The sequence below is a fragment of the Egretta garzetta genome, unplaced genomic scaffold (assembly GCF_000687185.1).
Source record: "Egretta garzetta isolate BGI_Z169 unplaced genomic scaffold, ASM68718v1 scaffold46, whole genome shotgun sequence".
NCBI classification, from domain to species: domain Eukaryota; kingdom Metazoa; phylum Chordata; class Aves; order Pelecaniformes; family Ardeidae; genus Egretta; species Egretta garzetta.
This window is the reverse complement of record NW_009260268.1, coordinates 9,659,590-9,677,761: the sequence shown is the minus strand read 5'-3', so window position 1 is coordinate 9,677,761 and position 18,172 is coordinate 9,659,590. Positions and strand designations below refer to the sequence as shown.

Genomic DNA, 18,172 nt, shown 5'->3' with positions numbered 1-18,172 from the left:
AGCAGGACACTGGACTAGAGGCCTTCTGCAGTCTCTTCCAACCTGAGTTACCCCATGATCCTGTGAGAAGGCATTAAATGCAGCCCATGCTGTTCCTTCAGAGGATATTAGCATTTGAAACGCAGCATGCATCAGCATTCTTTGCACTTCATCACAGCACCTGCTGCAGGCAGTTGCCCTCCTTTTCCCATGTCATGGGTTTGTTAATCACAGAAGACCATGATGGGTCAAGTGGCTCCATTGCTTACAGATCACAGGCTGAAGCTGTGATTTAGCTTTTGCTCTGTTCTTACACAGGCAATGAATTTCAGTGTTCAGCTCTTACTTTATATATGCTAGCTGTCAATACAGTTTCAAATCAGCCCAAGGTTTTCCACTCCAAGAATTAAAAAGAGGAGAAATATTCCAACACTAATGAGTCAAATACTACAGCTGAAAAAGGTCTGCGTGTCCTGAAATAGACTGGAGAGGATCAGTGCTGTAACTAGGTTTCCGTGTGAACCTCTGACTTTTATAAATACCAGAGACTCTTTCCTCTCAGATCCCAAGTTTACCTTCCTCATCTGGCTTGTTGCTTCCTTTAGCTGCACTGGGAGGGGACTGCTGTTTTGTAGGGAGAAGCCCGGGTTATTGTTGTCTAATTTGCCTTGTTGTTTTTTTCCACAGATGTCCCATGGGCTTCAGAACCTGTGAGACCAGTGAAAGGTGATTTTCCTATGCACAGTTGGTGAGATCTTGCAGAGATAGAATCCAGTAAAACCTTGGCTAGATTAAAATCTAAGGTGAAATATTCCCAAATTTCAGTGCAGACAGAGTTTCACCCAGTTCCTTTAGCAGGATGATGTTCCTCATACAGAGGAGGTTTGTATGAGGGTAAAAATCCAGTGAACTTCAGAGAAAACATGTATGTTTTCCCTGAACTCTCTAAAAAAAGCATTCAATGGTTGTGGCACATCATGTACAGCGTTTAACTTTTTGCATAACTTTGCTCTGATGGTTCTTGCGGACTGCAAGGCAGGAAATCACTTTAATGTCATCATGCTGTCTGTTTGTCTGTCCTCCCTTCCTGCCCCCTGGAGTAACTTTTTAATCCACTGACCATTTAAATCCATTTTATTATTTTATATATACTCCAGTACTAGGGAAAGGCTTTAAATGGAGTTTCTGACTTAGTAGGCACCAAGAAATCTGACCATGAGAGAGGGAGCCACAGCTTGGTCAGCTTGGCTGGTTCCAGGCTCAGAGGGCAGGTGAGGAGCTGTTCTTGACGAGAGGTTTCCTACACCTGCCCCCAGCTCCATCCACCCACAGGGACCCACAGCTCCCAGCTCAAACCACAGATTTTTGGAGGAAAAGCAAATTTCCTCCAAATTTGCTGGAGGAAAAATTTGGGCCAGTACCTTTGGGCTGGAGGAAAGCAATTTCTGTGCACAGGTTGTTAAGATTCCCAGGAAAGACCACAGAGTTGCAGCAGAACAGGTTGAGCTCTGGGTGCACTAAGGAGGTCTGATGAGGCTACGTCAAAGGGGGCTCCACTCGGTTTCTCTCTCTGTTCCTGCATACAGACTCGTCTGCTTTCCCCTTTGACTCCACTCTCGGGTAACATGAACATATTCTTCCTCTAACGAGTTTTATTTTAAAATGCCCTTATCTGGGGAGGGCTGAGTTTAGATAAATCCACCTGTAACTTGAGTTTTCGGTACTGCTTCCCTAGCAGAATGGTAAACATTTGTTCCCAGGGCCTGATTAGCTCCTGCTTTGGCAATGCCGATCACAGCCTTACCTGCATCTTCATCTATCCCCAGCAATAATTAAGGAAAGCTAGGCAAAATTTATACAGCCTTGCTCTAGAGATAGTGGGGAGGATGACTGAAATGTTAAGGTGTCGGTGTGTATGTGAGGCAAGGAAGTAAGACAGCAAGAAAAAAACCTGTTTGAATATTTAACACCTAAGGGCTAATCTTCGACTTTTAAAGTAAAGTCTTTTTAAAGGGGGAGACAAGTAACTTGTTTCTGAAATTTCCCGGGGTCCCACCCCAGACTTACAGGAATATTTGCAGAAGCAGCTTGTTTCCAAGCTCGTATCACCTCTCTCACCTGGGAGAAGACTTAAAGTGAGACAGTGGCTTGCTGGAAAGGCACGCAGGTGGCCAAGCTGAAACAGGGAGCTGGACTTTCCAGAGGTGCAGCTGTATCAGGCTGTCTGCTTGGTTTCTTCAGCCTTATGGGAAAGACTTGGGAGAAGTCAGAGAGGTTAACTGCTGCGGGAGGGTCCAGGGGGGGTCTCTGACCCCTACACACCACAGACGACTCGTGCAATCCCCGGGGCCAGACCTCTCACTGGCGCCTGACCCCAGCCTGCACATGCTGTGGGGGGCACTGACAGAGCTGCAGCAATACTGGCAGGGATTTGGTGCTCACCTGCACCAAATACCAGCCTTCAAATCTGACAGGGTATTTCTGCCCATTTCTCTGCAGTTATTTGTCTGCAGAGAAGCTGTGGGTGTGCGAGTCCCAGCAGCTTCAGGACTGAGCTCACCATATCTAGCTATGTTTTGTCGCTGGAGATTTTCCCCAGGCCAGAATGGCTGAGTATCTCTTAAAGTTTAATACAGCAAGGGAACATCCAAAGACACCAAAGTATACAGTGTTTACATGTCATGGACTTTCAGCAGTTGTTTAGCACTTCCATTCTTTAGTCTCCAGGAAATTTTTCCTTCTAAAATTACTAACTACACATGCTTCCCAATGATGTCAATGAGTTTTCCCTCTCCATGCTTTGCTGAGAATGGTCTGATACAGTGCTCAGCGAACTTTGAGCTAGAAGCATGGAGTGGTAAGAAAAATATGATTTAGTTTTTCCTTTATTAATTACTGCTTTACATTTACTTTGTGTTTTTCTCTGTCTTAAAAAAAGAGTAAACAGGTTGACTTCTTTGCCAAGGTTGTGTGGAAATACAGGATATATATATTTAGCACTAGGCAATCTGTTGAGAATGAGTAGGAAACCCATCAGTTCCTGAGGCTGTAGTAGATTTCCTCTGCACAACTTGTCAGCAGCCTGCTGGAGCTGAGGATATTCTGACCGTGTACCTGAAATGTCAGGAATGCGCTGTTTATTTGCAGCCAAAAGGCTGAAAGTCAGGGCCTAAAGTCTCTCACCCAGAGGTTGCACGGTCTTCAACAAGCTGCTGGCACGAGGTATAAGCTGTGCAGGTGGTACGCGGTGGCATCACCCAAATCAGCCTGCAGGCTGCGGCCAGGCGTGCAAGGTACGGTGCCTGATGCCCTGCCCCTTCGTTCTCTGTTTGGAGACACACGAATTTTCCAAGGGCTTGTGGCTGCTTAGAGCAGTTTGAGCAGAACTCCCTTTGCTAACCTACACGGGGCTCAGTGCAGAGCTGTTCAAGTGTGCATTGAAAACCATGCACTTCGGACCTTTTATGCGCAGCCTGGGAACTGTAGCTCTTGCAGGGAATCACTGTGTCAATCAAGCCAATGTTTTAGATGTCTGTAAGAGCTTACAAGTTAACTTATAAAAACTCCACAGGGGTCATACCACAGTATACCAAAGCACCCTTCTAGGAGCTCTAGCAATTGATAGTGGAAACCCAAAGAAGAGTAAAAGAGCAGGATAAACACACAGAAAACTTCTCCCAGATAGCCTATCTCAGTTTCCCAAGATTTGCAGCTCATGGCTTTCTTGAACTTGTGATGGTATCTTTATATTGGGTACCTCTGAATGCTTTCTTCTTCCTTTAATTTGCTCCACAGTTTTCTGAACTGATGTTCAGAACTGATGGAAAAGAATTTCACAGGTTCACTGTGCACAGATGAAAACTATGTTCTTGTACTTGTTTTGAACTTGTCCCCTGTTACCCTCAGCTGATGCTCGCTAGTTCTTGTGCTGGAGGAGACACAAAACAGCTTTTCCCTATAGCTCTTCTCCTGTGAGATACTTATGGCTCACGTGAGGAGCTAGCGAAGTATTATCATTCATCTCTGTAACACAAATAAAAGAAGTGCAGAGAACTCTTGCTGAGGACGTCAAGTATCTGCAGGAATATCTCCAAGTTTACTTGAAATCCTTCCAGCTAGTGAAGAAGCTAACCCAGCACATAGCGGATGGGGGAAGATCCCTTTCTTGCCATTTCGAAAAATACTCCAGCTGGAGCAGTGGGTCTCTCTCCCCTCTTTGCAGCGCTGCTGGTACCTGCTTACAGCTGTCCAGACACACTGTGCTGCCTTTGGAAAAGGCCATGACGGCTTTAGTTTCGCAAGCAGTGTTAGCTGGAGGAAGGAATGAAGCTGTGCCTCTCCACCACTGCCAGCACCCACCGCTTTCCCTCCTACGGCTGCCACGTCCCTTCGTACCTGTGGTGTTTAGCAAGCTGTGTCCTGGGACTTAGTTGAGTTCAAAGTAGCCTGAGAAAACTAATAAAAAAACCACCAAAACAATTATTTTTCAGTCAGCTCTGTCCTTTGACTGGATTCACTCCACGGTCAGGCAGCTGCTTTGCTGACACAAAAAAGCACGCAGCAGGGGGTAAATGTTAAGCCTGAGGGTCCCGAGGAAAGGTAGGGCAGTTTCTTTAAGTTACCACCTTATGTCAGATCAAGCATCAGGGAAACGCTGGGCTAAGGTGTGCTGAGAGTATATATATAGCAAATGTAGCTCATGAAACGAAAGCTGCCTCAGATGCACCATGGGTTTTTTACACAAAAGAAAGTCACAATATTTAAGCTCTGATTAACTGCCATATTCCCAGAGGTAAGGAAAAACCCTTAAAAAAGAAAAAAAACCACTATATAATTAAAAATAAAAAGCACTTCAACAATTCAGATGATAAATCTGTCACAGACACTTCTGTGGCAGACAGTTCTCCACCTTAGATCACCTTACATCAGTGAATTTTTGCGATGGGTGACAAACATGTTTATGGCATGGTGGTTTGAATAAACGTATTTATACGAACATATCAATTTGCTTGAAAGCTATGTAGTGGTCAGGAATTTTAATGTAGTTTAGGAGGCAGAGAGTGGGGGGAAGATGTTTAAACATACAGCAATGATTTTCTGTAGTCTACTTGTAAAACTGTCCCTTGAATGCAAAGATTCAAGGCTGAGGACAGGTTTTGCAATCCTCTCTTCAATGTCTAAGACATTTATCTCATCACGCAAAGCCCAGTTCCAGCAGAATTATAAAGATTCCTCCTTAAATTGACTTCCAAGCTGGTCCCATAACGAACTCAACAAACTGTATAGCCGTTAAGGGGCTCTACATTATACAATATTGATTTCTCTAATATCCATATAATTATACTGAGATGCAAATTGCTAATAAAACTTAATAATCCTCCTGAAAAATTAGCAACATTAGCCTGAGAGCAGGCTCAAAATGCCTAAAGCCATTGTTTTGATAGCATTACCAAGCCATACGTTAATAATTGTATCGCTTTAGCTGCACGCTCCCTGCTGGTTTAGTACTTAACTAAACTGCAGTGTTAAATAGTTGTTGCCAGTTTAAGAATTTTATCAGACGACATAAGGATGTCTTTGTGATTGTAATTTAAAACTACACGTAAGTGCGCCCAAAAAGTTGCACTTGTGAAGTTATCTCCTAAGGGCTCCGTTTATGGGTATTACCCAGAGTTTAAAGCGAGTTTTTATACGCCTGAGTCTTAAGTCAGTAAGTAACTGATAAGATAGGCCATGCCTTTGCTCTGTTCTGCTGTTTTGTCGTGGTAAATGGTGCCCCTGGTTGTGCCGCGTTTGAGCCACGCAGCCTCTGCTCCCTGCATCTTATCCCTCCCTGCAGCCAGCCAGGAGCCAGCGCAAACAGCCTGGGAATGGGGCGGCGAACAGGAGGCAAGTCCAGCCCAACCCTTGGAAACATTTCACCGGCCCAAAATAGCACCGCTGAGAAGATGCCAGCAAAGTCGGATCCTGACATTGACCGATGTTTGCCGATGCTGCAGTGCATCCGTCAGGCGAATCGGTTGACATAACGCGGTCCTCTGCTGACTGTCCCGCACCCTCCTTCCTCCCCACGGAAGCCGGGTATCTTGTGGAGACCTGCTTGGGAATCATGCCAAGCAGATGTCACCTTCTCACCAAGGGGGCCTATTTACAGGTTTGGGGAGATACAAACAGATTTTAATGTGGGCTACTATTCTGGCCTGGGGACAGCTATCCATAAAATCCTAAATAACATGGAGAAAACGAGTAGGGAAGACTTGGTCAGTGTACTGGAAAATACCTGAGGCCATGAAGTTAAAATCTGCATGCAAGGTAGTCCTTGCTGCAGGATGTTGCAGATGCTGAGGGTTTTACTTGGGTTCGAAAAGCAAGTGGAAAATCCATCAAAGGCTATCAAACATAAGGGCCCATTGCTGGTTCAAATGCCTTGCCCAAATGATCAGATCTTCAACCATAGCCTGAACATGGGGAACAGGGTAATAAACAGTGCATTCTGCAAGTCTGCCAGTGAAATCCTAGAAAACTTCAGGGATAAAGGGGCCCTATTTCTGCATGAAACACACACTGCAAAGCAGCCTCCAGATGCCTAGCCATAAGCAGGGCTGGTCTTCCAGTCCCACAGTTCAAACTGATGGTCTCTAACGAGCAAACCCCCCTTTGCTCTTCCTCAGTTCCTGGTGCCAAAGTACAGCTCTCCAGTATAAGCACTTATGCATATATGAAAAGGACATATACAAATATTAAAACTTTCTTTCAGCTTTCTGCTCCTCTCCCCTGCTCCATGCCAAAGCAGCACTGCCAAGTCCAGGCAGAGTGTCAGTCCCAAACCCAAGGCCACCACTGCCCGCTGGTCCCCATTGGCTGCGGGGCTGAACAGGGTCCACAGGGTGGGGTCTGGTACACCAGCAAACAAGTGGTGGAAAACAAACTGCAATCTCCAACCTCAACCGAGTCTGGCAAGAGATTGTGGGAATGACATTCTGAAACCAAAGAAATGAAACATCACAGATAATCTTTGCCACTGTGGTGCATGACACAAGTACCACCATGGGTTAGTGCCATCCACCCAGAAGTGCAAGGAGCTCCAGTAACCAAGCATGACTTGCATCCTTGCCGTTATACCTAAATGTGGATGCGCTGCAGTTGAAGGTGTGACTTTGGCACACACAGAAGACAGCTTTCTGCAGGTGAGCTTGGTTCCAGCAGCATGGGCTTTGCTGTGTGCCCCGCTATCAATGGGCAAGCAAAAGCCCCAGCTGCTGAGCCCTCGCTGGTCCTGCTGCTTAGCCTGGCAGGATGAAAGCTCTCTTATGTCTATCTATAACGTGATGCAATCACGCTTCTGACTGTAGTGTGAAAACAGACCAAGAGAAATAAAACTAAAAGTAGCTACATTTCCACTCGCTTTTGTGAAACCATGGCTAATCGTGCCACTTAGCATGACTATACCAGAAGAGACAGCAGCATGAAGCCTGGGGAAACAGCTCTGCGGGATGCTGAACATCTTCAACTCCCCTGGAAAACAGAATTAAACCTCAGTTCATATATTCCACCTTTTAAGAAAGTCTTTTTTTGACCAAGGATCAGGAAACCACATGGCACTGCCATTTTTCCTGGCACCAGAGGCTGTGTCTGAAACTACAGCTCGGTCTGGAAACTGAATTCATTTGCTCCCCACCCAAAACTTAGGGAGCAGCCATTATTCACCATAACACGTCATCCTAACAAGCTGCAAGGCAGAGATACTTCACGTTTGAACCAACTGGTGGCAGTCAGTGAATAACATTGAGGTAACCAGAACACCCTTCATCATGAACCTGATACGTTTAACAGCTAATTAAATCTGTGTAGGGATTAGGCTTTACATTGTATAGTTTTATGGTAACAAAACCTGAGCTTCCTAAGATTACATTGACCAGCTCCTTATCTCTGATGCCGAGATGTTTATCAGCACCATATGTTACGAGCTCCTGCTATGTTTCCCAATGACCTTCTGGGACTTAATCAGCCCACATGTCAGGGGTTGAGGAGCTGAGGACATATATTATGACACAGAATGCAATGCTCAGCCAGGCAGAATGAAAAAGCAGGGCTGAAGTCCAAAGAAAAGGTCTTTGTTGGTTAACTTCTGTCCCTAATAAATTTGTCAATTAGGAAGAACAAACGTTAACTTTGTTTTCCTTGCCCTTTGCTGTTGCTTTGTGAGGTCCCATACTGCGAGGTAACACAGGGTGTGTACTCAAGTATCAGCGATGAGGGGAAACCTCAGATGATTCATGGTTTGGGAATGTTTCACATAAAAATAGCAAATTCCAGCTTTATATCTGGAGGCTACCCGTGTTACCCAACTATGTTTTCCAGCCTTAGAATCATCAAAAAGAGATGCAATTAACAGGAAATTTTTGTCCCCAATTTCAATGGCTCTGTGATTGTAGTCTTTTTTAGTCACACACTGCTTTTAGAATTACTGAGGACTCCATCCCAAAAGTCTCCGAGCACGGTGCTTGGTGATGATCAGATCAGAAGACACGGAGGATCATCATAACACTTCAATTGAATGCTTTTATGCTTACGTGAAATACAGTTGCTTGGAGATACAATAAGAAGAGCTTAGGCAAGGACTGGATTTTCCATGCAAAGAATGAGATACATTTTACAGTGTCTTTTGCAGGGAGAAAGACCTCGCTACCATGCTCAAATGCCCCTGCATTCTTCAGATGGGCTGTGTTTACCTTGATAAGAGCTGACATGAGCCATCTTCAAGCCCTGAAACTGCCTATTTCAGGCACGGCTCTGCTTGATTCCCCACATCCAAACCCACCAGCAATTCCAGTTCATTCTGGCAGTTCTTCTGAACAGGAGGCGTCAACCCCATCGCTGCTTTTCCCCACTCCTACCCAGCTGCTCACAGTGATATGTTTGGATCCCTAATCTCACGAGTGTCCTTCTGTTTGCAGCTCATTGGGCTCAAATCCAGCCTGGAATCTCTCATGCATTTCAGGGATAAGGATGCTGATCCACACGCTGCCACTTCACTGCATGGCTGCAGAATGGAGATAAAGCTGGGACTGGTTTGCGAGGCATTTGCAAATCTGTGCACTATACGTCTCTCATTCCATTGAAAATAACCTTTTTGGAATGTGAAACACCTACCAAGACACATGAGGCCTGACTGGGGTTTAGCTGAACATGCTGTATTCAGAGTACAACAAAAAGTCCAGGTGTTTTAAAGGATGTAATGGCCATGGTCTAAGAAAAGAATTGTGCTACTGGGTGCCAAATATATAAACACATTTATAGAAGCTTTGCTTGCTCCTGAAACTGAATATATTTATTTTTTAAAAAACACCAAGAAGCTAATTTTCTTTCCTAAAGCAGGTGTGTGCTAGTTCCCACATTTTACAAGCACCTTTAAGATGATTTGGACCCACAAGACAGTCATTGACTGACAAGGATTATAAATGAGAAAACTCATTAGCTGAAATGGCTATATTGCAACTTCATTAGTCTGCATTACAATGGAAGTTTTAGAGGTACTACAAACATGGAGGGAAGCATCTGACTATGTGTATGTGGCACATACCATGTGTTACACCAGGCTGGAGAGGAAACAAAACTACAAAATGTCTAAATTGAACATCCCAAACCTCGGTGAGCTCCAGATCTAGTGGAGATGGACATTGATAACAGATCTCCAGTTCTACCCCTCTGCCAGGACTCTCCAACATGTGGCTCAGCAGGGACCCATCAAGCTTCTGCCAGTGTCAGCATTTTATGTCCATCATATGATAATATATAGAAGAACAGTTTCATTAAAGATATTGAAAAATATTGGGGAGGGGGAACATTAAAGAATGTAGCATTGTCTGTTGAGTATACTCCACTGGCTAGCATCTTGCCTGGGAAGTAAGATAAATGTCAAAGACATACATGAAAATACAAGTTCTTCCTAGAAGAACTTACAGCAGGTCCAGGAAGCCTCTCCTTTATTTTTCTATCTGACCTCCCAGCTCCTGCTTTCCCGGCTGTAAAATGCTTTAGATGGAGGGAGAGGAATGGAGAAAGCTTTGATGCTTGACACCCCACAGCCTTGTAGTTGAGGCATGCACATAGTGTGTAGAAGGCATTAGTCCCATATTCAGCCTGAGGAGAGCTTAGCAGTGAGATCTCCCAATTCCTAGGCAAGTGCTCTTACTATGCAGCAACGTACAAAGCTCTCATTTCAAACTGCAATAAAGAGAATTGAATTAAAGTCTGAACTTTGTGATTTAACTTCTCTTGCTTTAACTTAACTTAACTTCAACTTTTTTGAGCATAAGCTGTTATGATTCTTTGATTCCTGATACCCCAATGGTGACCAGCCTTGCATCGAGAACGAAGGCATACACAGTGCAGAAGTTCAAAAAGTGGACAACAGAGCGAAAAGGTGGGAGCCTTAAGTACAGATCTAAAATAAAGGACAACGTTGCTACACAAGAGCAGGAACAACATTTCAGCCATAAGAAGTGAGATGGAAGAAACACAAGTGGGAAAAGATGAATAAGGCTTTAAGGGAAACTGCTACTCCCCAGGCAAAAGCCACAATACAATTAGATCAACCATTCCCTAACTGAACATAATAAACTCTTTCAGAGGAGATTCAGTCTGTACAAGCAGTCTGTTCCTCTGACAGCTCCTCTGGAGCACAAGTCTTAGGAGGAGCGGCTGAGGGAACTGAAGAAGAGGAGGCTGAGGGAACCTTATCGCCCTCTACAACTGCCTGACAGGAGGGTGTAGCGAGGTGGGTGTTGGTCTCTTCTCCCAGGTAATGGGCGATAGGATGAGGGGAAATGGCCTCAAGTTGCACCAGGGCAGGTTTAGGTTGGACATTAGGAAACATTTTTTCACCAAAAGGTGAAAGTTCAAGCATTGGAATGGGCTGCCCAGGGAAGCGGTCGAGTCCCCATCCCTGGAGGTATTTAAAAGACAAGGTGCTTAGGGACATGGTTTAGTGGCGGGATGGCAGTGTTAGGTTAACGGTTGGACTTGATGATCTTAAAGGTCTTTTCCAACCTAAACAGTTCTATGATTCTAAAGACACTTATTGCCAACGACTAAAAATCACTGAAGTTCCTTTACTACAGGGTACCCACAGCAATGTTCATAGATCTGTGCAATGGTATAACTAACTAGGTTCATTAACTGGCATTTGAAGTAAGTAGCACTTGATAAACTTCCCTGTCAATAGGCAGGATATAAGCAAATACATGCAAGAAAAGCAAACAGATCTACTCATAGCCCCCACCTCTAAATTTCCAGTCCCTTTTAATAAAGTTTTAGCTATTAAAAATTTTGTGACCCTTGTAATGCTACAGAACACCGATACAAAATGTGAACAGTACAATATCCATTATATAATATATATTTATATTTTAATATATTACATTTATTTCTACATAAAGAGGCTATAAATACTGTATATGCCTTATATTCATGGTTCCCAGCATTTGACATTATGGTAAGTACAAACAAAAAAACCCCATTATAAAAATACGAAAAAGAACTCAGTAGAAATAGCTTTACATTTTAAAATCTTGTAGCCTGCATTGTGTCTATCAATAGAGCTCTGGGACTACAAGAGCACAGGTAAGAAGTTGTCCAACAATTAGTCACAAAATCTCACCACTCGGAGAAGATCAGAGCTGCCATGAAACCAGTCACGGATTCCCAAGACTACATAAACCAAGATCTCTGCCGGTGCAAACAGACTTGGAGTTTGAAAAGTGAAGGAGCCAGACCTACATCTGAGGGAGGGGGGATGAGATGAGAAGGTAGGGTGCCCTTAGGATACCCCATTAGGATCACAGGGCTCCCTACGGTCCTAAGGCAGAGTACATCACCCTTTCTACCTGTTGCAGAGGCTGCCCCAGTGGTAATTCAACGCAGGGGGCATTTTATGCAGCTGTTTCAGGTGCCTGGCATGAGCCAGGGGTGCCAGGGAGGACGGGGAGCAGAGCCACCCCGAGGCCACCCCCAGAGGGGATGTGTGGTCTGTGCACCCGTGTCCATCACTCGGCTCGGTGCTCTGCTTCTTCCCTACTAACCAACCTCACCAGGCAAGTCTTCCAAGGAAATGCAGCTCATGAGGTCTGGTACAGCAACTTTTTTTCTCTGCCAAGGCCAGAGACCATCACCCTCACCTATATTTAGCCCAGCCTATGTTTAGATTCAGGCTGTTGCTGAATGCCAGAGCCTTGAGCTGAGGTTCCTTTTTTTGTTTGTGGAGGTGCAAGCAAGGGATAACTCTGAGAAACAAGAAGCCAGTGCCGTGCTGTTTCCTTCCTGGAGTCCAGCCGCAAGGGGAGGGGGGCGGGGGGGAAAGAGCAGGGCTGTGCCGTTATTTCGTACAACTAGAAACACTTAAGTTGAATGCCGTGCCGCTGCCTGCGTTGGGCAGATGCTCGGCATGTCACTGGGCTCCCAAAGGTCACCACACTACCTCTGCCATCGGGTTGGCACAGCACCCACAGCTGGGGCTTTGCACCCTCAGCCACCAGCATCTCTCGAGGAAAGCACCCCGCAGCCTGGCATGGTGCAGTTTCGCTGCCAGATGCTTCTGCATCCTCTTCAGGAAAAATAAACGTCTTTCTTAGTCTCATGGATGCCGTCTTTCTATACATCAAACCTGAATACCACCAGTCCAGACAAGGAAGGCACATCCCAGGGGGACCCAGAGCCGCCGGCTTCACCCTAAAGTGTTGGGGAGGCGAGCGGCACGGCGCCTTCGTAGGCGAGCCCGCGCGCGTGGCAGAGCGGGGGCGAAGCCTCCCGGGTGCACAAGAGTTCAGTCTCCTCACTGGAGTAGACAGTGGTGTCCATGTCATCCGAGTGGTACCCCGACTGGTACCCGCTCGTCTGGTTGGAGGCTTCGGACATGACGGACTCGTTACTCTTGCTGGGCACCAGCGTGCTGCGAAAAACAAGCAGGAAGAGGACTGAGCGAGCTGTGGAGACCGTCTTCTGGAGGGCAGGTGGGCGATTCCTACCGGCAGCTGCTTTCCATCACAGCAACAGCCAAAGCAAAATGGTGCACTTAGCAAAACTGGCTTCAAGCCTTTTCAAACATGCGTTTGATTATAAGGAAAGACCTTTTTATATGCCCTAACTTCACTAACGCATGAAAAGATATTTAATTTTATGATGATACAAGCAGTTAGATTGCGACCACAGATGAAATGGAGAGAAAACTTTGAGAGGCTCCAGGCATTTCAGCTGTGGTGCAATTGTAACTGCAGTATACCTTTGTTGCTCTGCAGTTGTCCTGGAAAAAATAATTCCTGAGAAGCAATCAGAGAGCAACCCTAAAGTGTTGGGGCGGCGAGCGGCACGGCGCCTTCGTAGGCGAGCCCGCGCGCGTGGCAGAGCGGGGGCGAAGCCTCCCGGGTGCACAAGAGTTCAGTCTCCTCACTGGAGTAGACAGTGGTGTCCATGTCATCCGAGTGGTACCCCGACTGGTACCCGCTCGTCTGGTTGGAGGCTTCGGACATGACGGACTCGTTACTCTTGCTGGGCACCAGCGTGCTGCGAAAAACAAGCAGGAAGAGGACTGAGCGAGCTGTGGAGACCGTCTTCTGGAGGGCAGGTGGGCGATTCCTACCAGCAGCTGCTTTCCATCACAGCAACAGCCAAAGCAAAATGGTGCACTTAGCAAAACTGGCTTCAAGCCTTTTCAAACATGCGTTTGATTATAAGGAAAGACCTTTTTATATGCCCTAACTTCACTAACGCATGAAAAGATATTTAATTTTATGATGATACAAGCAGTTAGATTGCGACCACAGATGAAATGGAGAGAAAACTTTGAGAGGCTCCAGGCATTTCAGCTGTGGTGCAATTGTAACTGCAGTATACCTTTGTTGCTCTGCAGTTATCCTGGAAAAAATAATTCCTGAGAAGCAATCAGAGAGCATACGTGAGGTTTCAGCTCCACGAACGCCTCTGTGCTTCCTGTGAACTGCACAATGAAACCCCTGTTACAATGCTCTGAAAATACACCCAGGTACATCCTGAAAACTCAAGAGTCAGCTTTAGAAAAAAAAGAAAGAAAAAGGAAAAAAAAAAAAATCTCTTTGTCATTGTAGACAGGCCCTCATAAATACACCCAATTGTGTGCACCAGCTCAGCTCCTCCGAGGGGTGGGTGGTGCTTTTGCAGCTGAGAAATACAAGTTCTTTCTGCAGTGCTGGCTGATGCTTCCAGCAGCTGCATTACCTCCTCTCCCGGTACCAAATGCGGATGACCAGACATACAGTAAACAGTTTTTCTTTTTGTTTTTAAAAATGCAGCAAGAAAAGATTTTGTCTTGTAAAAGATTTTACAAACCAATCACTCTTCTGACATACTGCAAGGAAAAGGTCATGTTCAATCCCTCATGCAGCCTGAGCCTTACCTAAAGGGTATTTTCACTTGTTTATCGCTCTCTTCCAATGTCTTCAGCTCTTCAGATGCAAGAACCATCCCACTATCTGTCTGGTTTTCCTGCAAAGGTGTTAGAAATGCATTAAATGGAAAGGGATACAAAAAAAAAAAGCCACAAAAAAGACATTGACAGAAGGAGAAGACATAGAAACAACAGACAAACTCACCTCCTGAACAACTTTTACAGTGGTTACCAATGGGACGTCTTCAAATGTTTTCACACTCACAGGGCGGCTTTTTCTTTTGCTACCTTGTCGGTACTGACTGAAAAGAAAACAAAACAAAACAAGTTTTGTGTCTGCCATCCACAACTTGGCTGCAAACAGCACAATGATATCAGAATCCTTTTATCTCTCTACAGAGAAGCTAATCCTTTTGTCAAAACATACTATGCAAACCTCAAAATATCCATTTATTGAAAAGGATGAACAGCCTAGAAAGTGGCATGTTTCTGACCTTCTGCTCCTGACAACCTTGATCTCTGAGCAAATTCTAAGAAATGGCTCTGAGAAAACAGCTCCTTTCCTCAGTTACACTGGAGGGCTTCACTTCCTGCAAGCTTCACTTAGAAGTATAATAAACAGAGGAGCCTGGAGCACAGACATGTGCCTCTTCCTTTGGACTGCACTTCTGAGACCCCTGGCTGGACCCAGGACAACAACAGCAGGCGCAGCCGCCCTGAAACCGTGGGGATCAGGACAGGGAGTGCTACATCTCTCTTGAAGGCTCCTCTCCAAAAGAAGCCCTCTGGTCAGGATGACATCCATTAAAAATATTGGGCAAAAAAATAAAATTGACTTTCATGGAGGTACTAATACAGCAAACAAGACAGCTATCCTCAGCTTTCTGTCTGACTGGATATGGAATAAAATGGATGTTGTCCCAGTTAAACAGGACTAATTTATGTTCCTAACAGCTAATGAAGAAAAAGCCGCAGAGTTAGAAAAGAAGCCTGCATCCACTTGAAATGCAAAGCTGGAGGCAATTAAGAGCATCATTCATCCCATTTCCCAGCTTTGAGTCTAGCTATGCTGAGTCCTGCCTATCTCCAAGAGACATTTATTTAAACTGGTGGGGATTTTACATATTCCCTGTGTGGCATGCTCAGGTGTTCAATCACACTTTAGAATGTTTTTCAAATATCAAACCCAAGTATTTGCTGCAAATAAAATTTGTCCTGTTGCTGGGGACACAAAATAATTAATTAGCATCCTCTTCTGAGCAACTTTTCTTATACTGAAAACTGTTACTATGTTCCCTCTCCATTCTCTCTCCCTAGACTTAACAAAATAAGTTTTTTCAAGATCTCTGCACTCACCATGCCTTCTGCTCCTGTTACTCTGCAATGGTATCTAATCCACTTCCCACCCAACCCCACCAGGACCAAAAACATCTAGCAGACAATCTAGTCCGCTTACCCTCCTGGACAACCTGACCTCGAATGATGAGAAGCTTATTCCACAAATTGCCTTCTTAGCCCAAAAGCTCCCTATGTGTTTGTATTTAATTGTCCACACAGGCACAGAACTGCATGGCCAGGACTGCAGTTACCAGGGCGGTGAGGACTGGGAATCCCAGCCTCTTGATCTGAATGACCTCCTACGTATGGGAGTCCTGCCTCTGCTCAGCCCAGCGAGAGTCAGCCTACGTGAGCTTCAGTGAATGAGATCCTCTTGGTTAAGCCAAGCTCCTGTGCAAACAGGACCAGAAATAGTGTGCAAGGTGCAGAGAGAGGCCACATGTGGATTCTGACTCCTGCCCGGTGGTGGCAAGGCCTCAGCTGACGTCCTGACAGTATTTCCTGACACATGTTTGCATTTTGTAATAGACTGTCCCATTAAAAAAAGGGCCAAAAATGCCCCACAGAAAATAAAAATCCATCTTCCTTGCTACCCACCCAACCAATTATTCTCTCAAAAAAAGGAAACTTGGATGGGTTTGACTTGATTTTTTTCTTGACAAATTCATGCTGGCCATTTTTAGTTACTTCATTTTCCTGTAGGCATTTACCGTTATTTATCTGATCGTTTACTCCAGGATCATTCCTAGGATTCAAGTTAACCTGATTTCAGGGTTGCGCCTTTTCTGTTTTTTTCTAAACCCAGGCATTCTCTTTACATTTTCTTACCTCACCTGACTGTTCTTAATGACAGCCTTTCAAGGTTCAGAAATTGTGAATCTATTTCCTAAGCCAACTACAACAGATGTTAGGAGGTCGTGCTGATTTTAATTTACCTCAGCAATCCAAATATTCCTTAATATTCTCTGTTTTCGCTGTGCTTGCTTCTCCTCCTCCAGTTTTGATTTAGAGATTGCATTTGTCAGCCTCTCCTCATAGTTAGTACTTTTGTGAAGATTGAAAAATACATTACTGAACAGATCAATCTTTTCCACTATGTGTATAGCAAGATCCATGCCTACAAAATCATTTTCAGCTACCAGAAGAGAAGAATAAAGCCCCAAAACATCTGAAGCTCCCCACTTTGCCTCTCTTAGCACAGTTTCCACAAATGCTTTCTCACAAACCCTGTCACACTATAAGACAACAGAAAAGAGGTTCAAAGCCTCTTTAAAAGGTTAATGGAGAGGTTTTACTTCTGTTCATAACAGGATGTGGGGACCAGGAAAAGCCATATAGGAAGCATTAGAAGTGGAAAATAGGTGTGATGTTTTCAGTGTTAAATCATGCTTTTGTGTCTTTTATATAGTTATATTTTGGACCTCCCCACTACTAAAATATGGGGTTAAGAGTTCAGCTCTAGCTCGACTGAAATGTGAAACGCACTGTGCTTACCTAGTCTTTTCCAGGACCACACAAAAATATGATCCTGCATTACTCAAAGTCATTGGGAACTTTGTCTTTGTTGGACACAATACAAGCAGTGAGTGAGAGGGGCTCCACTTTGCGGAAACCACATGTAAACTGCCAGCAGAGTCCATCTGTGCTCTGATGGTTGGATCCATCTCCTATCCTTCTCCTTCTGAGATTGCAGCAAGCAGCCCAGGGGTCCCAGCATCTAAGTGGCTGAATTTGATCTTAGGCAGCACTGGATGAGAAAATATCTTCCCGTCGATCTAAAATACCCCTTACGTCCTGTGCCCGAGGTCCTCACGATGTCCAACACAAGCCCTGCTTAACTGCATTACTACAAACTCCTTACCAGGGGAGTCACCGCTGCCACAATACCCAATAGCATTACTACCACTACTGGTCCATCGTGGATGCTCCAGCAGCCCACCAGAAGCAAGCAGTAGACAAAATCCAGTGACGACACTATTTAGGTTGCACTTCCCTTGGGTATCAATTCATGACCTGTTTACCAACATTTCACTTTAGGAGGGGAAATGCCGGGAAGGTTATTAATGACAGATCTATTACCATTAATATTTTAGGGAGATGAAATACAAGAGTGTGAAGAGAACTGAATTGTATCAGTAAAACTTTGTATTTGTTCTGGTTCTTAAAAACTAAATAACAAATACTCTTGCATTTTTTGAATGAAAATACCAAATCTTGAAAGGGTAGCAAAAAAAAAAATCCCTAGCATTTGGGGAGGTAAGAAGCTAGCTTTTGCCTGCAAAAACTCTACAGATTCATTCTTATCCCTATGGAGGAGGTTAAATACGGACCAGGCAGCTGAAGTCTCTTCCTTTCATTTGCCCTGCCCCCAGCATGAACAAAACCTGCCCAGAGGCCCCAGTAGGATGTCCACCATATAAAATACCTAATTCCTGC

At 44.8% G+C, this 18,172-nt stretch overlaps 1 protein-coding gene across 1 annotated transcript in view; it reads right to left on the bottom strand.

The window, feature by feature from the left end:
* Positions 1 to 13,319: 13,319 nt before the first annotated feature.
* KDR (kinase insert domain receptor) overlaps positions 13,320 to 18,172 on the bottom strand; it is a 90,595-nt gene continuing 85,742 nt past the window's right edge. Inside the window, exons 31-34 of the mRNA XM_035897734.1 lie at positions 18,162 to 18,172; positions 14,604 to 14,700; positions 14,408 to 14,496; positions 13,320 to 13,539 (exon numbers count right to left, since the gene is read on the bottom strand). The exon at positions 18,162 to 18,172 is cut by the window's right edge and continues 1 nt beyond it. Coding sequence (XP_035753627.1) covers positions 13,320 to 13,539; positions 14,408 to 14,496; positions 14,604 to 14,700; positions 18,162 to 18,172 — 417 coding nt within the window. The remainder of the gene's footprint in view (positions 13,540 to 14,407; positions 14,497 to 14,603; positions 14,701 to 18,161) is intronic.